This window comes from Dermacentor andersoni, chromosome 2 (genome assembly GCF_023375885.2).
Source record: "Dermacentor andersoni chromosome 2, qqDerAnde1_hic_scaffold, whole genome shotgun sequence".
Lineage (NCBI taxonomy): Eukaryota > Metazoa > Arthropoda > Arachnida > Ixodida > Ixodidae > Dermacentor > Dermacentor andersoni.
This window is the reverse complement of record NC_092815.1, coordinates 237,435,705-237,459,118: the sequence shown is the minus strand read 5'-3', so window position 1 is coordinate 237,459,118 and position 23,414 is coordinate 237,435,705. Positions and strand designations below refer to the sequence as shown.

At 46.6% G+C, this 23,414-nt stretch overlaps 1 protein-coding gene across 2 annotated transcripts in view; it reads right to left on the bottom strand.

The window, feature by feature from the left end:
• The window catches only part of LOC126539904 (alkaline phosphatase-like), a 163,012-nt gene that overhangs the window by 16,124 nt on the left and 123,474 nt on the right, over positions 1-23,414 (bottom strand). For both annotated transcript variants that reach the window (XM_050186722.2, XM_050186721.3), the window contains exon 4: positions 8,094-8,286. In XM_050186722.2, the coding sequence (XP_050042679.2) occupies positions 8,094-8,286 (193 nt within the window). The remainder of the gene's footprint in view (positions 1-8,093; positions 8,287-23,414) is intronic.

Sequence of the window (23,414 nt, the reverse complement as noted above, 5' to 3'; positions counted from 1 at the left end):
TCTTGAATGAAACTTTCGAAATGAGGAAGGTTTGTGCCAACATGGTGGCGAAGCTGTTGATTCGTCAGAACAAGTTGCGACTAAAAGAATATTCTCTTGACCGGAAATACTCCCCACTGCAGTGATACAATCTTGTAAAGGATTGTCACCGGTGACGAAAGTTGGATTAAGAAATATGACGTGAGAAGATGAAGTCCCAAAGCAAGTAGTGGAATAATATGAACCAATGCCTAAGAATACGCGGAACAAAGCAAAAATTAAAGTCAGGTTTATTGCCTTATCTTGATTGACTGTCATGAAACTGTGCATCACAACATTGGTCGGGATTGTCAGATCTGCTACTATCAATGTTAATGTAATGTTAAATTGCTAGTGTAGCTCTCTACGTGGAGCACCTCGAGCACCTTGAAAGGCCCTGAAAATCCTGTTCGCAGCCAGCAACCGAATTTGTCCAAATATGGGCGCTGGATTCTGCACCGCGATAGTGCCCCTCTGCACTCTGCAGTGATGGCACTCTATGCTGGAACACCCTCCGCAGTCGCCGTATTTAGCCGACTGGGTGTTTTATTTTTCGGGGCGGGAGTGGGGGTGGGGGTGGGGGGGGGGGGTGTTGCCCAAATGCAGTCTGATACCCCTGACAGATGGGCAAAACTAAAGACCTTTCCAGTAAACCCCTTTTGCTACTCTGAAGGACCCTTTGCAGAAAGTAGTTGCGCCGATGACACACGGCACCGCACTGAACTTCTTCAGGTAGTTCCTCAGATGAACGCCGCAAGAAAAATAGCGCTGGCTGTTAAAGCCACAAGAGAGAAAACATTCTTAAAGAGCTGCGTATTTAATTACACTTAGCTACTGTAGAACCTAAAAATATATTTTTTTCATTGTTGATGGCTAATAATGCTTATAGTCGTTTATTTTATTCGCGTTTTTGCGTTGTTAGCAGCCATTTAACTTGGTCCAGCAACTATGTGCAGCCGGTGTTTTGCTGTGCGTGCTGTTTATTCTGGTGATGCCCACGTTTCTGTCGTCCTTTTTCACGTCTTTGTCATCCCTTCCTTTGTGCGCGCAGCCGTAACGCGTTTTATTCAATATATTATTCCGACAACTGTGGTTTCTTCTGGGTATTTCCTGCGGGCGCTGATTGTGCAGTCTCCATCTCGCGACGTGAACACACCACATGCGCGCAGCAAACGACGACGACACTGCCGGAATTCAACATGGCGGCACTAGCGACGTTATGCGAGCGTTTGAGAGTATAGCCAGAGGAAATCTTCACTATTCGACAAATTGTATTACCGCTAACAATTCAAACATTTTCTCAAGCTAAAAAAAATACCTATGGGCACCGTAGTTGTGTGGCAGGTTTCCTTCTATTGACAAGTTGTGCACGCTGTGTGCGAGAGCAACTCCTTTTCCGCTCGAAAAGTAGTTGCGCGATCTCCTTTCCCGAAAAGGAACTTTGCCGTAAAGGAGATACTCCTTTGTCGTGTGTCACTGCACTTGAACGCCTTTCCGGTAGATGTCCCCTTACCTAAAGGTCTTTAGAGTGCCCGTGTGTCAGGGGTATGAGCCCCTGAGCTCGCATTTCGACGTTGTGACGACAATCTGGGGGAAGCGACATCTCAGCTGAAGCGCTAAACAAAAAAGGGACGTTCTAGGATGCTTCCAGGAGTATAAAAATTAAGAGGTGGAACCAATGTATCTGTCTCATGCGAAGTATCTTGAGGTTACATTTAGTTATCTCAAAGCTTGTGAAATTATTTTTGAAGCTCACTACACGAATTTTTGGGACAGACCGCCTCTACGATGCATATATATATATATATATATATATATATATATATATATATATATATATATATATATATATGTGTGTGTGTGTGTGTGTGTGTTTGTTCTCCTCACGCAAGTATAAAGAAAAAGGCTTATATCATCATCTTCATCAGCGTGATTACGCCCACTGCAGGGCAAAGGCCTCTCCAATACTTCTCCAACTACCCCGGTCATGTACTAACTGTGGCCATGTCGTCCCTGCAAAATTCTTATTCTCATCCGCCCACCTAACTTTCTCCCGCCCCCTGCTACGCTTCCCTTATCTTCTCTTGGAATCCAGTCCGTAACCCTTAATGACCATCGGTTATCTTCCCTCCTCATTACATGTCCTGTCCATGCCCCATTTCTTTTTCTTGATTTCAACTAAGATGTCATTACCTCGCGTTTGTTCCCTCACCCAATCTGCTCTTTTCTTACCCTTAACGTTACACCCATCATTCTTCTTCCCATAGCTCGTTGCGGCGTCCTCAATTTAAGTAGAACCCTTTTCGTAAGCATCCAGGTTTCTGCCCCGCAAGAGAGTACTGGTAAGACACAGCTATTATACCATTTTCTCTTGAGGGATAATCGCAACGTGCTGTTCATGATCTGAGAATGGTTACCAAACGCACCCCAGGCCATTCTTATTCTTCTAATTATTTTCGTCTTATGATCCCGATCCACTGTCACTACCTGCCGTAAGTAGATGTATTTCCTTTCCACTTCCAGTGCCTCGCTACCTATTGTAAATTGCTGTTCTCTTCCGAGATTGTTAAACATTATTTTAGTTTTCTGCAGATTAATTTTTAGACCCACTCTTCTGCTTTGCCTCTCCAGGTCAGTGAGCATGCATTGCAATTGGTCCCCTGAGTTACTAAGCAAGGTAATATCATCAGCAAATCGCAAGTTACTAAGGTATTCTCCATTACCTCTTATCTCCAATTCTTCCCAATCCAGGTCTCTGAATACCTCCTGTAAACAGGCTGTGAATAGCATTGGAGAGATCGTGACTCCCTGCCTCACTCCTTTCTGTATTGAGATTTCGTTGCTTTCTTTATGGAGGACTACGGTGGCTGTGGAGCCGCTATAGATATCTTTCAGTATTTTTACATACGGCTCGTCTACACCCTGATTCCGTAATGCCTCCATGACTGCTGAGGTTTCGACAGAATCAAACACTTTCTCGTAATCAATGAAAGCTATATATAAGGGTTGGTTATATTCCGCACATTTCTCTATCACCTGATTGATAGTGTGAAAATGGTCTATTGTTGAGTAGCCCTTACGGAATCCTGCCTGGTCCTTTGCTTGACAGGAGCCTAAGGTGCTCCCGATTCTATTTGCGATTACCTCAGTAAATAGTTTTTAGGCAACTAACAGTAAGCTGATCGGTCTATAATTTTTCAAGTCTTTGACGTCCCCTTTCTTATGAATTAGGATTATGTTAGCGTTCTTCAAAGATTCCGGTACGCTTGAGGTCATGAGGAATTGTGTATACAGGGTGGCCAGTTTCTCTAGAACAATCTGCCCACCATTCTTCAACAAATCTGCTGTTACCTGATCCTCCCCAGCTGCCTTCCCCCTTTGCATATCTCCCAAGGCTTTCTTTACTTCTTCCGGCGTTAGTTGTGGGATTTCGAATTCCTCTATACTATTCTGTCTTCCATTATCGCCGTGGGTGCCACTGGTACTGTATCAATCTCTATAGAACTCTTCAGCCACTTGAACTATTTCATCCATATTAGTAATGATATTGCCGGGTTTGTCTCATAACGAATACATCTAATTCTTGCCAATTCCTAGTTTCTTCAGTGTTTTTACGCTTCCTCCGTTCCTGAGAGCATGTTCATTTCTATCCATATTATACTTCCTTATGTCAGCTGTCTTACGCTTGTTGATTAACTTCGATAGTTCTGCCAGTTCAATTCTAGCTGTAGGGTTAGAGGCTTTCATACATTGGCGTTTCGTGATCAGATCTTTCGTCTCCTGCGACAGCTTACTGGTATCCTGTCTAACGGAGTTACCACCGACTTCTATTGCACACTCCTTAATGGTACCCACAAGATTGTCGTTTATTGCTTCAACACGAAGGTCCTCTTCCTGAGTTAAAGCCGAATACCTGTTCTGTAGCTTGATCCGGAATTCCTCTATTTTCCCTCTTACCGCTAACTCATTGATCGGCTTCTTATGTACCAGTTTCTTCCCTTCCCTCCTCAGGTCTAGGCTAATTCGAGTTCTTACCTTCCTATGGTCACTGCAGCGCACCTTGTCGAGCACGTCCACATCTTGTATGATGCCAGAGTTAGCGCAGAATATAAAGTCTATTTCATTTCTAGTCTCGCAATTCGGGCTCCTCCACGTCCACTTTCGGCTATCCCGCTTGTGGAAGAAGGTATTCATTATCCGCATATTATTCTGTTCCGCAAACTCTACTAATAGCTCTCCCCTGCTATTCCTAGTGCCTATGCCATATTCCCCCACTGACTTGTCTCCAGCCTGCTTCTTGCCTACCTTGGCATTGAAGTCGCCCATCAGTATAGTGGATTTTCTTTTCACTCTACCCATCGCCGATTCCAAGTCTTCATAGAAGCTTTCGACTTCCTGGTCATCATGACTGGATATAGGGGCGTAGGCCTGTACCACCTTCATTTTTTACCTCTTATGTTTCACGACAAGGCTTGCCACCCTTTTGTTAATGCCATAGAATTCCTGTATTTTAGCAGTTATGTTCTTGTTAATCAGGAATCCGGCTCCTAGTTCTCGTCTCTCCGCTAAACCTCGGTATCACAGGACGTGCCCGCTTTTTAGCACTGTATATGCTTGTTTTGGCCTCCTAACTTCACTGAGCCCTATTATATCCCATTTACTGCCTTCTAATTCTTCCAATAGCACTGCTAGACTCGCCTCACTAGATAACGTTCTATCGTTAAACGTTGCCAGGTTCAGACTCCAATGGCGGCCTGTCCGGATCCAGGGATTCTTAGCTTATATAACGCTGTTAAAGTCGTAATTCTATCGTCCTTATGCTGGCGTCATCATACCGTCATGTCATTCCACGGCCGTCATCGCACTATCGTCAGCATGAGCACGTCGAGCCACGTAAGCGTGAACATCAATATACTCAAGAGAGAAGTTTAGCTCGGGCCCAACTGCAATGGCGCCTGTTCAAATACATTTAAAACACAGAAATGCTTTTCCGAGACACGCCCTCGACCGACAGCAATGAAATGGGCCGCATTTCTGAAGGAAAGTTGAATTCTAGTGAATGTTTCAAGTAGAATATTGATTTATTTTGCGACGGAATGATTTTACAAAAATTGCAGGAAATCGCTCAGGCAAAAGAATAAATACCGGCACGAAGTTTACAAATCGGTAACTCTGCACCGATAATAAATATCGCAATACAGTAAACTGCGTTTCGCAGAACATCAAAAGCGCACAAATTTGATACATTTATTTGTATCTTATATGAATTATTAAGGATGTTTACAAGGGTGGTGCAAAAGTCCTACTCACTTAATAGTGGCGTAATTGAGAGCCGTGTGTAACAAACCAATTTTGTCCGACACCTGAAGACCGGCAGCAGATGCGCTGCCAGAGGATGCGATTCAACTCGTGGGCTGTGCAGTACTGATGGTGATGAGCGGTGTTTTGAGGCGCTAGTGGGTAGTATTAGTCCACCATTTGGACACGAGTACCTGCTGCTAAGGGACATAATTAGCGGCATGGAAAACACATGGCCGAACTTTCTAATATCAGTGTATGGCCGATCCCATTCGGTTGTTTCGTTGCTGATTTCTCTTCCCAGTGTAAGGGGTTGTGGGCTCATTCCAATAGCCGTTTCAGTTGGTGATGTTGTCCGCCATCACCGGTGTCGGTCTCAGCTATCGCCAGGGATGAGAAAAATACGCAGTTCCCGTCGGCATTGAACCAGGGCCCTCTGCGCGGGAGTCAGCTACTCTACCACTGCGCTTGTTAGCCGCCGCGGAAAGAAGTCCTATACCCCCGTCCTACCACGTGAAGAGTCACGCGGTGTGAGATGCGCGACGCATAGGTTCGGTACAGGTGGACTTCGTCTTTCAGTTGCATGTTATTGTGCCAGGTGGCAGGCCTTGTAACAGTTACATAGCTCGCGGTGCAACGCGGATAGGGAAGCTTTGAGAAAAGAAAGTTAATTGGGGTATGTACAAGTATGGTAATATGGTAATATGGTAGTATGGTAGTATGGTAATAATAAGTAAACAGGTTAGGTGGCTATTTGTTACCGCCCGTTTCGTAGGTGATGCCAATAAAGCATCATCATCAGCAACAGCATCGTGCCTGCCAATCGCCCCGCGATGTGAGATGCGCGCCGCGTGGCGTCGATTCACGCAATATTTGCATTGCAGTAGCGTTGTATTCCACCAGGTGCCAAGACATGTAGCAGTTCCATCGCATCGTGCACATGTGAAGGAATGTGACACGGGCGCCACGCGGTACGCGTCATGGCGCCTCCTCGAAAGGTGCCAACTGCTTCTGAAGAACCGAATCGTAATGCTAAGCGCGCGGCTGCAACGAGGCAACGTCGGGCTCAGCTGTGCAGAAAGCAGCTAAAGTCGCAGCTTGCCGGGCAGCGGACAGTTCGGTTCGTTCTCGTGAAAACGACGCGAAGAGGCTTCGCCGCGAACACCCTGTGGCGCGCGCTGTCGAAAGTGGAACGCCTTCGGAGTCGCTGCTCCAGCTTGCGCTGTCATTGTGCCGCGTGTGCTGCGCAGAGCTGTTGCTTTTTTTTCTCCTTCAGAACAGCGTTATTGCCTCCTTGCTCTCCGAATCTTCGGTATAGTGCTTTTAGGTATGTTGCTGCGTGGAGTTGAAATCTGATCTGCTTCTGTTCTGGCATAGTTACGGTTTGGAGTGACAAGAAAAGCTGTGTGCGCTGCGCGTACAGCGACTTCTGCGCCTATTGCACCGTGCGCTTTAGAAATGGCGAGACAACTCCCTAGCCGTGCTTGCATTGCCCATATTAAATAATGGGGTCGCTCGATCACTTAGACAAAAAGGCCGCGGAGTCGCGCGGCTTACGACAAGCTTATGACGTACACATTTAAGATACGCTAAAGAAGAACACTAAATCTTCTCGTAACAATTGCATTCAATCGAAGAAAAAAAAAACCTTGGTTAGTAGGCGAAAAAATCATGTCCAAACCTTTTTTTTTTTGTTGCTCAGAAACTTGACCGGCTGTAGATCAGTGCGCTGTCACAGCTTTCGAACTAATTCGAGCATGCGGACTGTTTTGATGCAAACGCATTCCTTCTCAGTTGCCGATAATGTGTTAATCAGGCGCGAACACTGTCCAAATTCATTGAAAAACAGCGCGAGCTCGGGCAAGAACTTAAAAGCTTTAGCTCGGTGAGCTCTACCTGAGAACATGGGAACGGAGAAATTGTTCTTCTCAGTAACGACTGCACCTAATCTTTAATATTGTGTTGCATTCAAAAGGACAAGGAAATTATAACTGTAAGAAGTGGATTTTCAATTTAGGTGATATTTGTTTTTATTTCTGAAAAATTATGAAGAAGTACTCAAGTATCAAGTTAACAACTCAGCAACGATTATGTGAGCTGTAATAATCGTGATTATTATCGCGATTATGTGAGCTGCACCTAATCGTACATCCTTCTGAACTTTTCAAAGGACTGACTAGGTCCTTTGAAACACCCTTTTAAACATCTTATCAACTTCAGGTAAACTGTATATTTATATATCTCATTTCCCGCTTGAGAAAGAGAGAGATATTTGTTTTTAGTGCCCGAGTTAACAGAATTACTAAACTTCCTCCTTCTGTACCGTTCAAACTACGGCACTTTTTATAAAACATTGTAGGTCTTAAACCAAACTTCTGCTAGAATTGCTAGAATTTAAGTTTCTTTTTCAAGTGCAATAAATGCAATCAAAATTGGTCCAGTGGTTGCTTCAAAAGTATTTCTGCTTTTTATATTCATTTGAATAGGGAAGCCGGAGTCGTATTCTTAACTAAAGCTTCCATTAAGGGGAGCGTCACCACTTGTATTTCGAATTTGCGTCTTCACCTACTTAGAATGGCCCTGTGGCGGTAATAATGTCCGGTTTGGTATCGCATAAACAGGATTTGCTGATATAGCCTAAACTTATATTTCTATTTTCTGCTGCTTTAATACCTATGGTTCTCGAAGAAGGTTATCATACGCTTTAACTGCTTAGCTAGCAAACAAAAAAAGACAAATAAACCAAAGCCTGCGCCACGTATGTTCTCAGTTCTCACCGAGCAGGAAATCTGTCTTTCCAGGCATGACAGAGAGCAGCTGCTGCCGGTTCCACACGTAGCTGGCATTGCCCATCTTGGACCTTGCCTCTTTCCAATCTTTGATCAGGTCTCTGCCATCCTTGCGCATGCCATCCTTGCCTTCTTCGTCCTTGGAGGCGCGGAACATCTTCCTTCCACCACCAAGGATCACCTGATAAGGGAAAGATAATTGCGCGAAAAGCTCACTACGCATGCTGCAGGGAATCTCAAGAAAACAATCTCTGCGGGTTTTGGCGCAGTCGACGCGGTTTCATAAAAACAATACTGCGGGAATCTTGGGTGTGTTGGTATCGCATACTTCACTGCACAGCGTGAGCGAGAGAGAGAAGGAGCCTGATGCAGGCTGAATAATGTTATATGCACGTAATATGCCGCACCAGTGAACAATAGGCATTAGGCGAACCATCAATACACCAAATTGTGCCGCTGTTTCTTCCTCTGTCGGCTTTAGTTCACCGTCTTTGATGATGACCTCGAGTCATGTGTTTCTTTTTGTGCGCATCTTGTCTTCATCTTCTCTACAAACGCACTTATTTAATTATTCTTAGCACTGTGTCGGCTTTCTTACTTGTGACCGCTTTCTTTCGTACCGTTTCTTTGATTCAGGGACTTAAACCACTCAACAACCCCTCCCCGAAAAGAATTCTTAACTATGCTACTGCTTTGAATAGCATTGCACATGACTAATCGCTCAACTCGTCGCGCATTGCTCGTATTCACCAATGCGTGACACTTGTCCCAGTCAGCGGAGAGAACTGCAATGCAGGCAACATAAGAACAGCAATTCGTTCTGCATTCTACTTCAGCCTCCTCTCGTCATCTTCCCAGCTGCAAATCGGTGTCGCACCAGACAAGAAATGGCCCGAAAATATCTATGAAGGACGAAGTTTCTTTCGAGGCAACCACATTTCTGCAATTCCGCAACCAAACGTGTTACGGAGAAGACATTTGCTTCGGAGAAGTCTGAGCTTGCGCCTTACAAAAGAGTAAATTTTTGTGATTGTGCGGCACACAAGCCAGAAAGAGGGAGGAGAAAAAAGAGGCAGAGAACGGCAGGAATGTTAGTCAGTCTAAGTACCGACTGGCTTTACTTTGCTGGGGAAATGGGTAAAATGAATAAAGGTGACAGAAGGAAACAAAAATAAAGAGAGGAAACACACAATAACGCCATGCAACGCACAACTTTCAAAGTCAGTGGCACAATTCACAACTCCTTAAGAATTTGAGCAGTGCATTTAAGGTCTTGAGTGCCGAAATCCGTCTAGGCCAGTGTCCTAGGACTTTTCCTCCGTCAAGAGGCGATTGTCCAGTTTTTCGAGTGCGGTCGCGAGCATTTCTTTGCCACACTGTAACGGGGACAGTCACAGAGGAGGTGCTTTATGGCCTCCTTTCAGCTGCAGTCTTCGCAAGCGGGCCTGTCGGTTCCTCCCTTGCGAAAGGAATATGCATACGTACATGCCATGCCGAGCCACAGGGGCCACGGAAGTGTTGCTTTTGCTCGTAGTTTCCCTGCGGAAAAACAGAGTTGCAAGCGTCGATCCAATCTGAGGAGACTTGCGCTGGTAAATCCACTTGCGTTTCAGTGTCAGTGTTAGTTTGCACGTGATCGACCGAAACCTAGAGGCTGGATCTGCTCTCGACAATACCATTGGTGTACACTGTGAATCGTCGTGGGCTGATCGGGAAGCGTCATCATCACTTTCGTTACCAGAAATTCCGCTGTGACCAAGTATTCAATTTGTGTTTAATATGATGTGACCAGGCATTAAATTTGTGTTCAATGTTGTGTTTAATATGATGGTTTTGTTAAAGTGTACGACGATGTGAACAAAACGTGTGTGCCTCTGCTGTTGTCTTTGCCAGTATGGGGGCGAAGGACTCCCTCAAGCCATCCTTGAATGGCTTTTCCCTTCGCCTCCCATCACATGTATATGTGATAAACCAATAAAGAATCAATCAATCAATGATAATGGATGTTGTGCCCCTCGCGGGATTGTAACGTAGCAGAATGTCCGAATAGCTCCTCCCCAGTCCATGAATGAACGGGGACAGCTGACATTGGAGAGCTGCCTTTGAGATAACAGATGGATCAAAACTGTGATGATTTCTGACGAATAAACTCCAGAGCAGCACGGATAGCTGTGAGTTCTGCAGACATCGATGATGTAATTGAGATGTCTTGAATTGGACGATGACAGGTCTCACGTGAATTACCTCAGCTCCAGCTGAACTTTTTAAGGAAACGGAACCCTCAATGTGAACGTGTTCACTGTGCTTCTCATGCAGGCATAAAAGCAAGCTTTTTTTGAGGGCGACGGATGACATCTTTGTTTTCGTTTTGATGCCGCCAGAAATGACAAGAAGGGCGTGGAGCGGGTGCATCACAGACGAAGGGATCGTCCTGCTACAGGCTTGAAATTCGACGAAAATTCCTGCATTTGGCGGCGAGAATCCTGCTAAACACTAAAAGCGGTCTAGATACAGGAATGGAGGCGAGATCATGCGGCGGAAGTCGGGTAAAGTGCCTAATGTGAACCTTTAAAGCGTCGACTTGAATGTACGTATTGATGGGGTTATCATGCGTGATGGCTACTTGTGCTGCCGTGGATGCACACACGGGTAGGCCTACATATATTCGAAGAGCTCCGGCTGCCTTGTACACAGTGAAGGGCACGGAAGTTGGTCCTACCGGTCCCATCCAAAACAGGCAAGCTATAGCGTAGAAGACCCAGGAACAGTGTGGTCGAGAGTTGCAGGATGGCTCTCACAGACGCACCCCACGACTTTCCCGCGAGAAATTAGGGACATTAGTGACTATGACTAGCTTTTCCATTTCAGGTAGGAGACTTCAGGGGTCAAGGAGAAGCTATGATAGCATTTCATCCAAAAAATAAGGACACCTAGAACAACACAGGAGAAACTACTTGTACTTACTAATTGAATTAAAAAATAACGCGGCCAGTTTTTTCATCCACTTTCATTTCCTATAATTTATCATTTCTTTAATTCGATTAGCAAGTACAAGTAATTTTCCCTATGCGGTCTTTTTGTGTCTTTGCTGGCTTAAGTGCGGTGCGTCTTCTTCGAAGTGAGTGGCTGTTCATTTTTCTGACGGCGTACAGTTTCACTGCTTTGCGCGTTAAAGCGGCCATAGAGGACTTCTGGGTAGGCACCTGCAGACCCGTGTTCGAAGATGTGGCCACTTTTTGGAGCCGTGAGCGCACTTGTGGATGCGCCGCTCCTGATGCCTAAATGCGCATCGTCTCATGGATAGACATATGAACTGATTGCGGAAAGAAATCAACCAGATCGATGAGCGCGAGGTTAGATAGCGTAGGGCTCAAGACACCGCCTTCTGGTACGCCACAGTACTTGATATATTGTGATGTCGCAGCATCCTATCTTTTCACAAATAGTTACCTGTCCTACTAGTAGCGGAATATTCCCCAATAACAAGGCCAGCTTGGCCGATATCGCCCAAGGTGGCTATGATGGCTGGATAAGTTACGTTGTTGCGAGCGCTTTTATCGCCCGGGAAGAGCGCCTGCGGCAATCTCCTTAGGCTTTTTTTATGCTTGATGAACAAGACGAGGTGAATAATGTTGTCTAAAGAGTGTCCGCGTCGGAAGCCTGTCATAGCGCTCAGATATACGGCGTAATGTTGATGTCACTCCAGACGGACCAGCATCATCTCTCCATCACCTTTCGCAGACAACTGACCAGCCCAATGAGACAATAAGATGCCGCGTCAAAGAGTGATTTGCGTGTTTTGATCAACCGGACGAAGCGGCTGGAAATCCGTGGAGGAGGAACCACTCCTTCACGCCATGAATTGTTGTACACATCCAGAAGAGAATGATGGGTGTGGTGAGATGGACTCTCCCACGTTGCGTTAACGCCGAGTCAACGCCTAGAACTGGATCCCGCCCAACACTGTATTCGCGGGAGCGAGCCTTGCACGTGGCAGTACACGCGCTCGAGCGTGGAACCACAAGGTGGCCGGTGCCGCGGTTGCTGTGGAGAAGAAAAACAGGAGCACACGTCAGCAGAGGCAGGCGGGGCTGAGACGCGGAGCAAGGAAGACGCGTTAGCTTGGGTAGGACGTCAACGCTCAGGACGCCAAGAGCTGTCGGAGGGAGCCCTTGGAGCCCCGACGCACGAGATTACCTTTAATATACACGTATTTCGCTCACGTCACACAGACGACGAACAAGCGTCTACCGGAGCTCGCCTGCCGCCTCCTCTCGTGCAAATCATGGAGCGACGGCAGCTTTGTGGAACGCCAAACTGCGAGCGCGCTGCGGAGGCACCAAAGTGTAACATATATTCGCGGGCTAATCAGAAAGTATTTGCCCTACTTTTTATTAGCCAAAATAAGGTACATGCAGGCAGTTACAAATATACGTAATATTCTGCGTATCTGCGTATCTTACGCTATTTCTTCCACATAGTCCCCACACTGGTTCAGACCACATGTCCCATCGCAGCTCTAAATTTGAGTTGCCCGGGTGGTAGAATTCGTCCAGCTGACCGCGGAACCACCGTCGTACTACTGTCTTGGCTTCACTACAGATTCACGACACCATCCCTTCATATTGCTCAAAGCGAGACACTATTCCCCGTAAGTGGGCTGCAATTCCCTGTGGATTTAGATGGGAATTTGTCCTTTGTTCCATAGAAAACGAATATCACTTCGTTGCTCTTACGCTGTGGACGTGTGAAGCCCAACCGTTATCTTCAACAACTGACAGCAGCGCCGTGCCACGGCGTTACCGGCAGATACGGTCGGGACCATCCAAGAAAGGTCCCCCGCTGGGAACGGATATCTTGACTTCGTATTTACAGCCGTAGTATGGTAAAAAAAAATAGGGACAAAGATTTTCTGATTCGCCCTCGTACTACACAGAGTATATATTTTATACCGTCGGCAGTACGAACGCTTTGTACAGGCGCTTATCTATTCTCCTAGTGTGCCCAATGCTTTGTGTGCTTGTAATTGTTATTTTAAAATGCGTATATGCATTTCTATGCCTACCCAAAGAGGAAACCTGTCCGTGACATGAGAAATCCCTATAGAAGAATTAATGCACAAATATTGTTTCCATGAAGCTTTGTTGAATTATTTGGTGATGGCGGAATAAAAGCCACCTCTAGAACCACATGTAGAACCGACATGGTACATTGTACACATCAGGAGAATACAAATTTTGCGAAAATTAATGCCAAGCACGCTACATTGCCGTTGCGTTTCGGTGGTGGCGGTATGTGTCTTCCGTTCTGGCCTTCCTTCACCGGCCAAAATGCCACCGATCTATGGGGGCTCATGGGCTTTACGTTGCGCAGCACAGACAGACAAGCAGTCAATGACTTGATAATGATGATACGGAGTGAGGAGGGGTTACAGAGTTTCATCACGGTTGATGGTGGTTTGACGCGGATTGATAAGGTGCTAAAGAGCGATAAGGGCTTGTAATGATCGGATCAATTTGACAATGTTAATAAGCACCGATAACGGGTGATAATGGTCAGATCAAGTCTGATGAGGTTGATAAGGGCCTATAATAAATAAGGGTCAGATCATGTCTGACAAGGTTTATAAGGACAGGTAAGGGTTGATAAGCATTGGATTGATTGCGCTAAGATAGATACCGACCGATAATGGATGATAAGGGTCCGATCGAGTTGGATAAGGTGATAAGGTTTATTACAACCGTTGAGGGCTGATAATGGCCGGATCTAGTCTGATAAGGTTGATAACGACTGAATACGGCTGAAAAGCTTTATACTTGTCGGGTCAAATTTCATAACATTGATAATGACACATGGCTGCATGGAGTGGAGATGAGCAAGTGGCAGATTGGTTATGCATACCTAGACAACTCCCAGGGGAGCTTCTGCGTGAATTTTTGAATTTAAATAGATGTTTGGTGCCGTGCTCGTCACTCTTCCTTCCTTGTTGCCCTCGAAGGCGTCTCCGACACTTGCAATTAGGCTTGCTCCCTGAACGAAACTGTAACAGCAGGCTATTGAACGAGGTTACCCACAGCCACGTACGTAACCACAGCCCAGGTGATGAGGAACGTCTGCACGCTGCCAACACCACTTGCGACCCATAGATGGAAAAGCGTAATTTATTGGCTCCTAATTTAATTCTTTGATTGCTCATTGATTTCTACGTAGCAGTACATCAGTATAGGTAAACCTAGCGAGCGCAGGCTAAACGTGTTACAAGCACCTCACAAAGGCTTAATCAACGGTTTAATGAATATCAAACAAGGAATAACGCGGAGACAAAGGGTAGTGCGCAATCTATTACTAATCTTAGACAAAAGAAATTCTTAAACAAAGATGGTTGAACGCGAAGCTATCCCCCCATGCAAACAGAATCAAAATGCCATGCCAACGACCACGCAACGGACCTAAGAAATCCTGAGCGACCCGTGGTTATGCATATTCGATTTAGTTGCTTGTTTAGGATTGTATTCTTTGAAAATTGAAGTTTAACGAAGACACATTTACTTAAGTTTCATAGCCTTTATTTTAGACCATGTAGCCGTTGATTACGTGCAGCGACTCACACTTTTGCGGGCGACTCCACACTTGCACACTATTGCCTTGTGATCGCTGTGTTAGGCAGTGAGAGGCTATGCCGTCGTAACGTGACACAGCCTGCTTGCAAACGTAAGATCGATGCAGGAAGGGTGTTGCGTCGTGGGTCTCTGTAGCGTCTTCACTTTTAACGAGTAGTGATCTAGCATGAAAATCGCGATCCATTTGCGGTGTTCTTTCGCCACATTGATGTTAGTCACCGCACATGAGGATCGGAGTACTACGTCGCTTTAAGGTCTTCATCGTTTCTGCCAGGAACACTTCCGTGTCACAACGAGCCGTGTTCGGTCTGATGCACACGCTGACGATCACAGGACCAGTAGGCATCTCGACTGCCCAAGCGTCTCCCACATGGTTTCCACATGCCGCTGCCGCTACACGGCATCGGCCTTACGGGCAGGATCGCGCTCGCGCTAACGTTCGCGTACGGCAGCCTTCTGCCATGCGCTGCACCCGCGACCTAGCCATGGCGTGAAATGCATTGCGTGACGCGTGTAGCGCAAAGCAAGTATGTACTGTTCGTCTGAGTAGCGTGGCGTTCGACCACCTTTCTTTAAGAAAGGGGCTTTGCTTTCTTTCAGATTGTAATACGAGCCCGTGTTCATGCGCACTTGCTGTCTTCAATAAGCAGGGAAACTCAGTTATTCCCGACAGAGGTGGTGTCATGCCTAGTAGACGCAACTTGAGCTACCGGTGAACTTTGTGCCCATGCGCTGCTCTTGCTGAACTCGTCGGTTCGCGCCGTTATCAAGCATTGACAAGCCGGCCAGTCGACGCTGGTGCGGCGCTGCGAATGTAAACTGCATGCGTCCTACGCAAATGTGTAAGTTGGCTTTCCTACAGCGTATTGTCAGCGCTCAGGGACGAATCGGTAAGGCATCGAAAGCTTCGCTTTAAAACATCCGCTAACCCGCCGTGGTTGTTCAGTGGTTATGGTGTTGGGCTGCTGAGCACGAGGTCGCGGGATCGAATCCCGGCCACGGCGGCCGCATATCGATGGAGGCGAAATGCGAAAACACCCGTGTACTTAGATTTAGGTACACGTTAAAGAACCCCAGGTGGTCGAAATTTCCGGAGTCCTCCACTACGGCGTGCCTCATAATCAGAAAGTGGTTTTGGCACGTAAAACCACATAGTTTAATTTAAAAGATCCGCTATCCTTATGAAATGGCATGTAAACGCCTTGTCTGCTGACATGGGCAATGGGTAGTCCACTCCGCAGCAAAGTTGTATTTGAAGCCTCACTATCCCAGCAAAAAGCGGTTGCTAAACAATAGCCTCCCCCTCTCCCACACTAGAGTGCTTCTAGTGCATCAACCGGGAGGCAAGAATAGCACTGGGAACCATGGGTCAATCTAGTTACCATGCGTTTGTTCAAAGCCGTTCAAGAACATCTTGCTCCAACCAATACGCGGAATTCGCGAGGAAGCAAAAGCTTTCTAGATCAAGGAGTCATGATTCCGACATCGTCTCCTTGACTGTCACAAAGATCGTCAAAATCACATATACTGTGGCACTCTCACGTCAGTGCCTGGTTTACGCCTCCACAGGATGTGGGGCATCCAAGACAAGCGAAAAGGAGGAGATGACGTGTGGCTGGCTAGGTGAATATCGACAGGCTATCAGCTGATCAAGGCCGTCGCGACTAACTCTGCTTGACCTATTAATTAGCACATTAAGGCACGGGGTAGCACACAAGGTACCACGCAGTCACAACATATAGAGCTTCACCGAAACCACCACCTTGTCTCAGGACAGAGGTGTACAAAAACCGGCGCCAGTGATACCCGCTCATGTGTCAATGCAGGTTGTACCTGTACAGAAATACATGGAACCACGCTTGTTCGCGGGAAAAGCAGGCGCAGATGTCGACGAGTGGTTGACGCACTATAGGCCAGGGTGAGCCGCTACAACCGTTGCGACTCTGTCACTCAGCTTGAATATGTCGTACTGTTTGTGAGTGAGACAGCTTGGTTAAAATCACGAAGACTCCCTAAAAACGTGGGAGCGCCTCATTGAGGAAATTAAGAAGTATTTCGGCGACTCCTATGCCAAACAGAAGCGCGTGGAGCGTACACTAGCTCAAAGAGCTCAAGCTCCTAGAGAAATGTGCAGACGAGATAGAGGAGATCCTCAAGTTGTGCAAGATATTGAATTCATAGATGTCTGAGGAAGTCCGGGTAGGACACCTCCTCAGACAAATTGCAGATGTCCACAATTTCCATGTACACAGGGATAACGTTGACTCCGTCTCAGATCTCGTACGTCACTGCTGTACATTTGAGACGCTGAAGACACGCCGCAACGCGCCAAAATTTGGACGACTGGCAAATGTGACAACCGTTGCCAGCGTCTATCAGAGCGCGTCCGCCGACCTTTCGTCTACTACACGGCAGATCGTGCGCGAAGAACTGTTGCGACACGAGGTGCTTGCGCGCAACGTCATGCAAACACCTTCTGCATATTCCCCGCAACAGACGGCGCTTGCAACACCGTGTGTTTCGTGGCAGCCGTCGGTATGTGTCACAGACGCCTACCACAGAGGAGCTCGATGGCTACATGAGGGCGCATTTACGCCCGATCAACGGCATGGAGAACGCCTTTGCCCCGGCAGGTTTGCACGTAGGGCGAACGCTCCTCCTCTGCGGCAGGATCAGCCACTTTACTCTGCTACAAGACCCCCCACTGCTGAGCGCTTCGATGAGCAGTTCATCGATCGTCGTTTACCCGCGCGCTAAAGCTGCAGCGACTTGGGTCACACTTCCAGGGACTGCAATCGCCGCCAACCACCGAGGTTCGACCGCTCGACGATGTCTAGGCGGTACCACAATGCACTTGCTGAAACGTACTCGCCTTCACGCACATACCCAGGAAGTGTTCCTCACTAGCACCTGGAGACTCTGCGGAACCGTTCTCCAGCATCCGATCGCAGCTTGGGGGCGAAATGCATGGGGGCGCAATGCGAAAACACCCGTGTACTTAGATTTATGTGCACGTTAAAGAACCCCAGGTGGTCGAAATTTCCGGAGTCCTCCACTACGGCGTGCCTCATAATCAGAAAGTGGGTTTGCCACGTAAAGCACCATAATTTAATTTTAATTTTTTTTTCTGTTCTCTCTGGTGACGACGAAGCTCAGAATGAGGCGGCCACCTGAGGACAGTGGTCAGCGTAACAGAATAAGCGGGCGCGCAAGGTCACACCCTAAGCCGAAAGTATACTCGAAGGCAATACAGTATGCTCCTGCCGACAAAAAAAAAAAAGTAATGAACACCGAGCGGTGTTGTGGAGCGAGGCTGTAGACCGATAATGTCACCAAAGACAGGGCCACGTTCCTACCCCGGTGATCAGCGGAAATGTACATCGACAGCATGTGAACTAGCGTGTAAGTGATGCTTCACGAAGGCCGTTGCGTGTTTGTGTTGTGTCTAGCACGAGCGAGTAATGTAAGAGTTGACACTGGAGAGAAAGTGGTGAGCGAAGGCCGCGAAAAGTACTTGTGGATAGCCATATTGCATGTCAACGCCGTGTTGGAGAAAGCCTGCGACTTCAGTTGCTAAGGTCGCCAAAAAGGCTTGAGTGGTAGCCTACCATTGGGCGTATTTGGTAACCACATCGATGGACACACTTTGCAGAAATAAACAGAGGAAAGAAGCCAAGTGAGTTGGACGGCCTTTTCGAGCTCTGACATAGTTTGAAAATCGAATGTGGTGAAGTATGATGCACAAAATAGTATATGCCATCCTAAATTGATCAGCCCGGTCATACTTGCGCGACAGGCCATTGTGGCCTGCCACCAGGAGATCATGGAATTGCGGCGATGACAGCTTACAGTGGGTCTTTGAGAATAAAAACGAGCAGATCAGAAACGTCCGAGGGACGTTCCTAGGGTACAAGAGCACAAACCCCCCAGCCCCCCCCCCCCCCCCCCCCCCCCCAAAAAAAAGAAACTATAAGCTTGCTAATAGGGGCATCAAAAGATGGAGCAATACGGCGCTAATTGAATTGTTCAGCATGACGTCAGCGTTTCATGTAGCATTTAGTTTTGAGAAGATGAGTTCAGGTTACGTTTCTTTGCATCGCAATTGCGGGCGTAATCCGGCAAAAATTAAAAGCGTTTCATTAGAGGGTGCCTGAGCCTTCTGTGTGGATTACGTATTTATTTATTTAAAATACCTTACAGGCCGTATGGGGGCATTGTGTAACGGGGGTTACAAAATCAAGGCAAAAAAAGAAAAGAAGAGTAAGCAGCCTTCTAAAATCTAATACAAAAGATACGCCTCAATGCAGGGCTCATCAACATTACTACCAAGATCAAAACATGAAAAAGGAAAAACTGAAGTAATGAAAGGCCACGAAGGAACACTTAAGGAAATAACACGAGTAAAACTTAACGTAAGGCACGGATACTAGAAAGTAAAATGCATGAAAAATGAACAGATCAGGGAGTATAATTCTTGAAGGGATATTTCGGGAAAAAGACGCAAAAAAGCAATATATACAGGGCACACAAGTGAACACGTGACACAGCATAAAATAGCAATTCATTAGAGCGAGATAGTAATGCATCAATAAAAAAAAAACATCACAACAAGTTTGAAGCACATTGCCAAGCGTAAGAAACAAGACAAGGTGATTTGTAAGTGCCATTATGAAAAATGCTCGTATAGGAGATGAAATTTTTCTTGATCTGACTTGGAAGCAATGTGATTAGGCAGATTGTTCCACAAGCGAATGGCCGTAGGGAGTGCGGAAAAGTTAAAAGCATGTGTCGTACCGTACATGCGCGCAAAACTTGAGTGGTTATTTAATCGCCTAGGCGTGTTCGAGGCGATTTGGATATGCAGTGTGGATTGTGTGGCATTATAAATATATTTGTGAAACAAGGATAACAGAGCGATATTACGGCGAAGAACTAAAGGCTGCATGTAATGATCGAGTTTCATTTGCGTTACGCTGGAGTGGTGGCTATAATTCCGTGAAATGAAACGGGCAGCTCAGTTCTGGACTGATTCAAGCATGTCGATTAAGTATGTAGGATGTGGGGACCAAATGGATGATGCATACTCGAGCTGTGGACGAACAAATGTCTGATAGGCCAATTTACGGATGTTGGAAGGTGAATTACCCAGATTACGACGTAGGTAACCTAATGTCCTTGAAGCTTTTACGCAAACGGCTGCAATGTGTTCTGTCCAGGAGACCACATATGACAATGGTAGCAAGAATACAACATTATTAGAGAATATAATTCGAAAACAAGTTATACTCTTGAAGTAATTCCACACTAAAGCTGTGGAGGACGCAAATAATGAACAGACTGAAAAAAATAGTCTTGCAGGTCTGTTGTAAACTGGATAGACCATTAGCGTCTTGGCAACAGGATAAAGTTGTTCCTGTAGGCAGAAAGTATCGTGGGCGATTCGGCCACTTTGTTCTCGCAGCTTAGAAATTCCACAAAGGACGCGATGACGCCCCGACGACACGTCACATTACGCCAACAAAAAAAGACAACTTCTTTTAAGTGAAGCTTTCTTCCCTTTTTCCTTTGACTTTTCCACTGGTGCTACTGCTATCTTGCCCGCCGTGTTGGAGGGAGGTTCAGAGTGTGCATATACATGGAGGGAGCGTGGAAGACAGGAAAGGCGGCTCAACAAACTCGTTTGGACCTTTCCATCACGTCACATGTGTACAGTGCCCTCTGGGGCTCCCTGGGTGTCGTCATATTATATAACCTCTTCACAGCTGTAATTATCCGTGACCCCCCGCAAAAGCAATGCAGAAACTGCAGCGCTTACCCATATCCTACATACAAGTCCTGGAAAGCGGTAGATAGAATGGCATAGAGGGGCCAGGTAGAAGAGGCAGAGAATAGGTACAAGCGAGGTATTAGCGAAACGTGTGTATGGCGGCTTTGCCATTCTTCGCACGCAGTTCTCATACAGGGGGGGAAGGATGGGACAGGGAAAAGGCGATGAGAGAAGATAACGAAACTCGACTACTATAGACACGACAGCGGTTGCGCGGAAACTGAAGGCACAGTACTGTACGTTTCTGCTATTTCTCAAAAATAAACGTCATGCAAATTTGTCAAGTGCACAACTGACGCAGGGCGTGCAGACGCAATGCCGTAATTAATCACCGCAGGGTACAGGTGGCATTACTGAAGTGGTCGCACGTCAAATCAACACTTATGTGCCCGCCACGGTAGCATGATGGCTGTGGTATTGCTCGAGGTCGCGGGTTCGACCTCCGTCGCGGGTGCCGGATTTCCACGGGAGCGAAATACGAAAACGGTCATGCACTTTTATTTTTGAGCACGTTAAAGAACACCAGGGTATCAAAGTTAATCCACAGTACGCCACTACGACGTGCCTCATAATCCCATTGTGCTTTCGCACGTAGAGCCCCATAATTCTGCAAACAAGTCTTCCACGATGCGATGTGCCATGTGAAATAATGTCAATACTCAACGCTCTCATAGGTTATAAACAATGGCGCACAACAACGCCTGAAGCCCATACGGCTCGCTGTATGTTGTGTACTACGCAGACAAACAGCAGCAGTGCACGCAGGGTGGCATTTGACATCAACTCACTGCTCTCGCATTGCGCTATACTCTGAAGAAATTATACATTTGCAGTCAGCATTACCGCTTATTATCACGAATCAAAGCAAACAACGCAGAAAGCTTCGCTTACATCGATTCGCACAGTGTGTGGGATCCGCAGAATTGTTTAGACTCAATTTATATGCTGAATAATGGCGCTCATTATTGCAATATATTCATTCTAAGTAAGCAAAAGTGGCGGTCGGGTCGACGGTAGAATTGATTTAAACGGCTTCAATCCCATGATCACTACATCAGTGCCTACTTCCGTGGGATGGTGGTCGTTAAAATAGGATACAAGTGACAAGGAAATCAGCAGGTTGACGAATGACAAGGCAGAAGCTTTCGTAAGACCTCAGGTAGATAAGATGACTTTTTGAGCAGGGAGCCACGCCATGGTTTAAACGTCTATTAAAAATCCCCCAATATGCCGACAAAATGCGAGCATCTTGGCAAAAGTGAAACCACTGGAAATCTCAGGGCAGCAGTAGCTTAAACATAAACGATGACATAAAAATAAAACCATAACGTTGACAGAGCGGCCAAATTTTGGAGAAACAAGATTTTTTTTGAAGCAGTTCAGCTGAAACCCGATGGTGCGAAATAAGGCAAGAATGTTGGCAAGTGTTGAAGAGAGGTCAAGTAGGTCATATGGCTGACGGCAGCGCCGGGCAGCTGTCAGGCGACTGCGCGCGTAGAAGAGATGCCAGGTCGTCGGTCGTTACAGGGTGATTAAGGTCTCAAATTTTGACCGCTGACTCCATCACATTAAACACAATGCACTCTAGGGTGTCGTTCATAGACAGCTCGTACCGATTCTTCTGCAATGAGGATGGGAACAAGAAGTCTCACGTGCCGACTGTCGCCTTCCTCGAAGTGCCAACATTCCTCACACGCCGTAGTTGCTTAGTGGCGATGGTGTTCGGCTGCTAAGCACGAGGTCGCGGGACCGAATACCAGCCGCATCACAGGCGTATATCGATGGCTGTCAAATGCAAAAACACTTGTTTACTTAGGTGGAGGCTCACGTTACAGAACGCCAGGTGGTCCAAATTATTCCGGAATCCCCCACTACGGCATGCCTCATAATGAGATCGTGGTTTTGGCAAGCTAAACCTCATAATTTATTATTTAACATTCCTTAAGAATGTCCACTGCAGTCGCACAACTCTTGAGTACAATTAAGTGTCAGGAGTTGTGCGCGAGGTCTGGGTATGTGGGTAGCCTTCATGGCATTCGATATCTGCTAGTCTACATTACGGCTACGTTATAAAGGCGGAACGGCAGCATGGTAGACAATATGGAGAACAGCCAATCTGGCATATATTACTGCACAATAATTTTAAAAAGCGGACTTCATTCACGCACGTGGATAACTGTAACAGGAGACTACTTTGGGAACTAAATGCAAGTACGATATATGTCATACTCAAAGGTGCACACGGCGCGGTGGCCAGTAAATGTGATGTATTGAGAGCAGCTTTGGCCATAGCCTACTAACGGACGACGACACAGGGACAGTTTGCACAATTCTTGTGTCGTGTCTTTGCCTCAAGGTGCAAAACCAACATATCCACGCATATATCTTACTACTTAAGCACATCTCAATTTGTAGCTGCTGCAATAGCCCATGAGTGCGGATAGCAAGGTGGTGTTATGATTTGGGGTTCAATCCCATCGCTCGTGATCCGTTGTCAAGATTGGAGTCGGGCATGAATTAGAAGGTAGGTGGCCCATGCCGTTGTCCAACTTATCCACGCTGAGGACGTTGATGAAGGGAAGGACTGCTTCACATCGAGAACGAGGAATATGGGTTTATTTACAGTATTTATATCAGTCTAACATGACTGTTTGAGAAAGTACATCAGTCTAACATGAGTGCTCGAGAGAGAGTGTCCTGGGCAGCCGCACAACAGCGGTTTTGAACACTCGGTCCTCTCCCGATACCCAGGTGAACGAAAACGGCCGTCCAAGAACCGTAGGCGAGTTGACCAGGCACCGTAGGGGAGAACGAGGCACCGTAGGGGAGAACGAGGCACCGTAGGGGAGAACGAGGCACCGT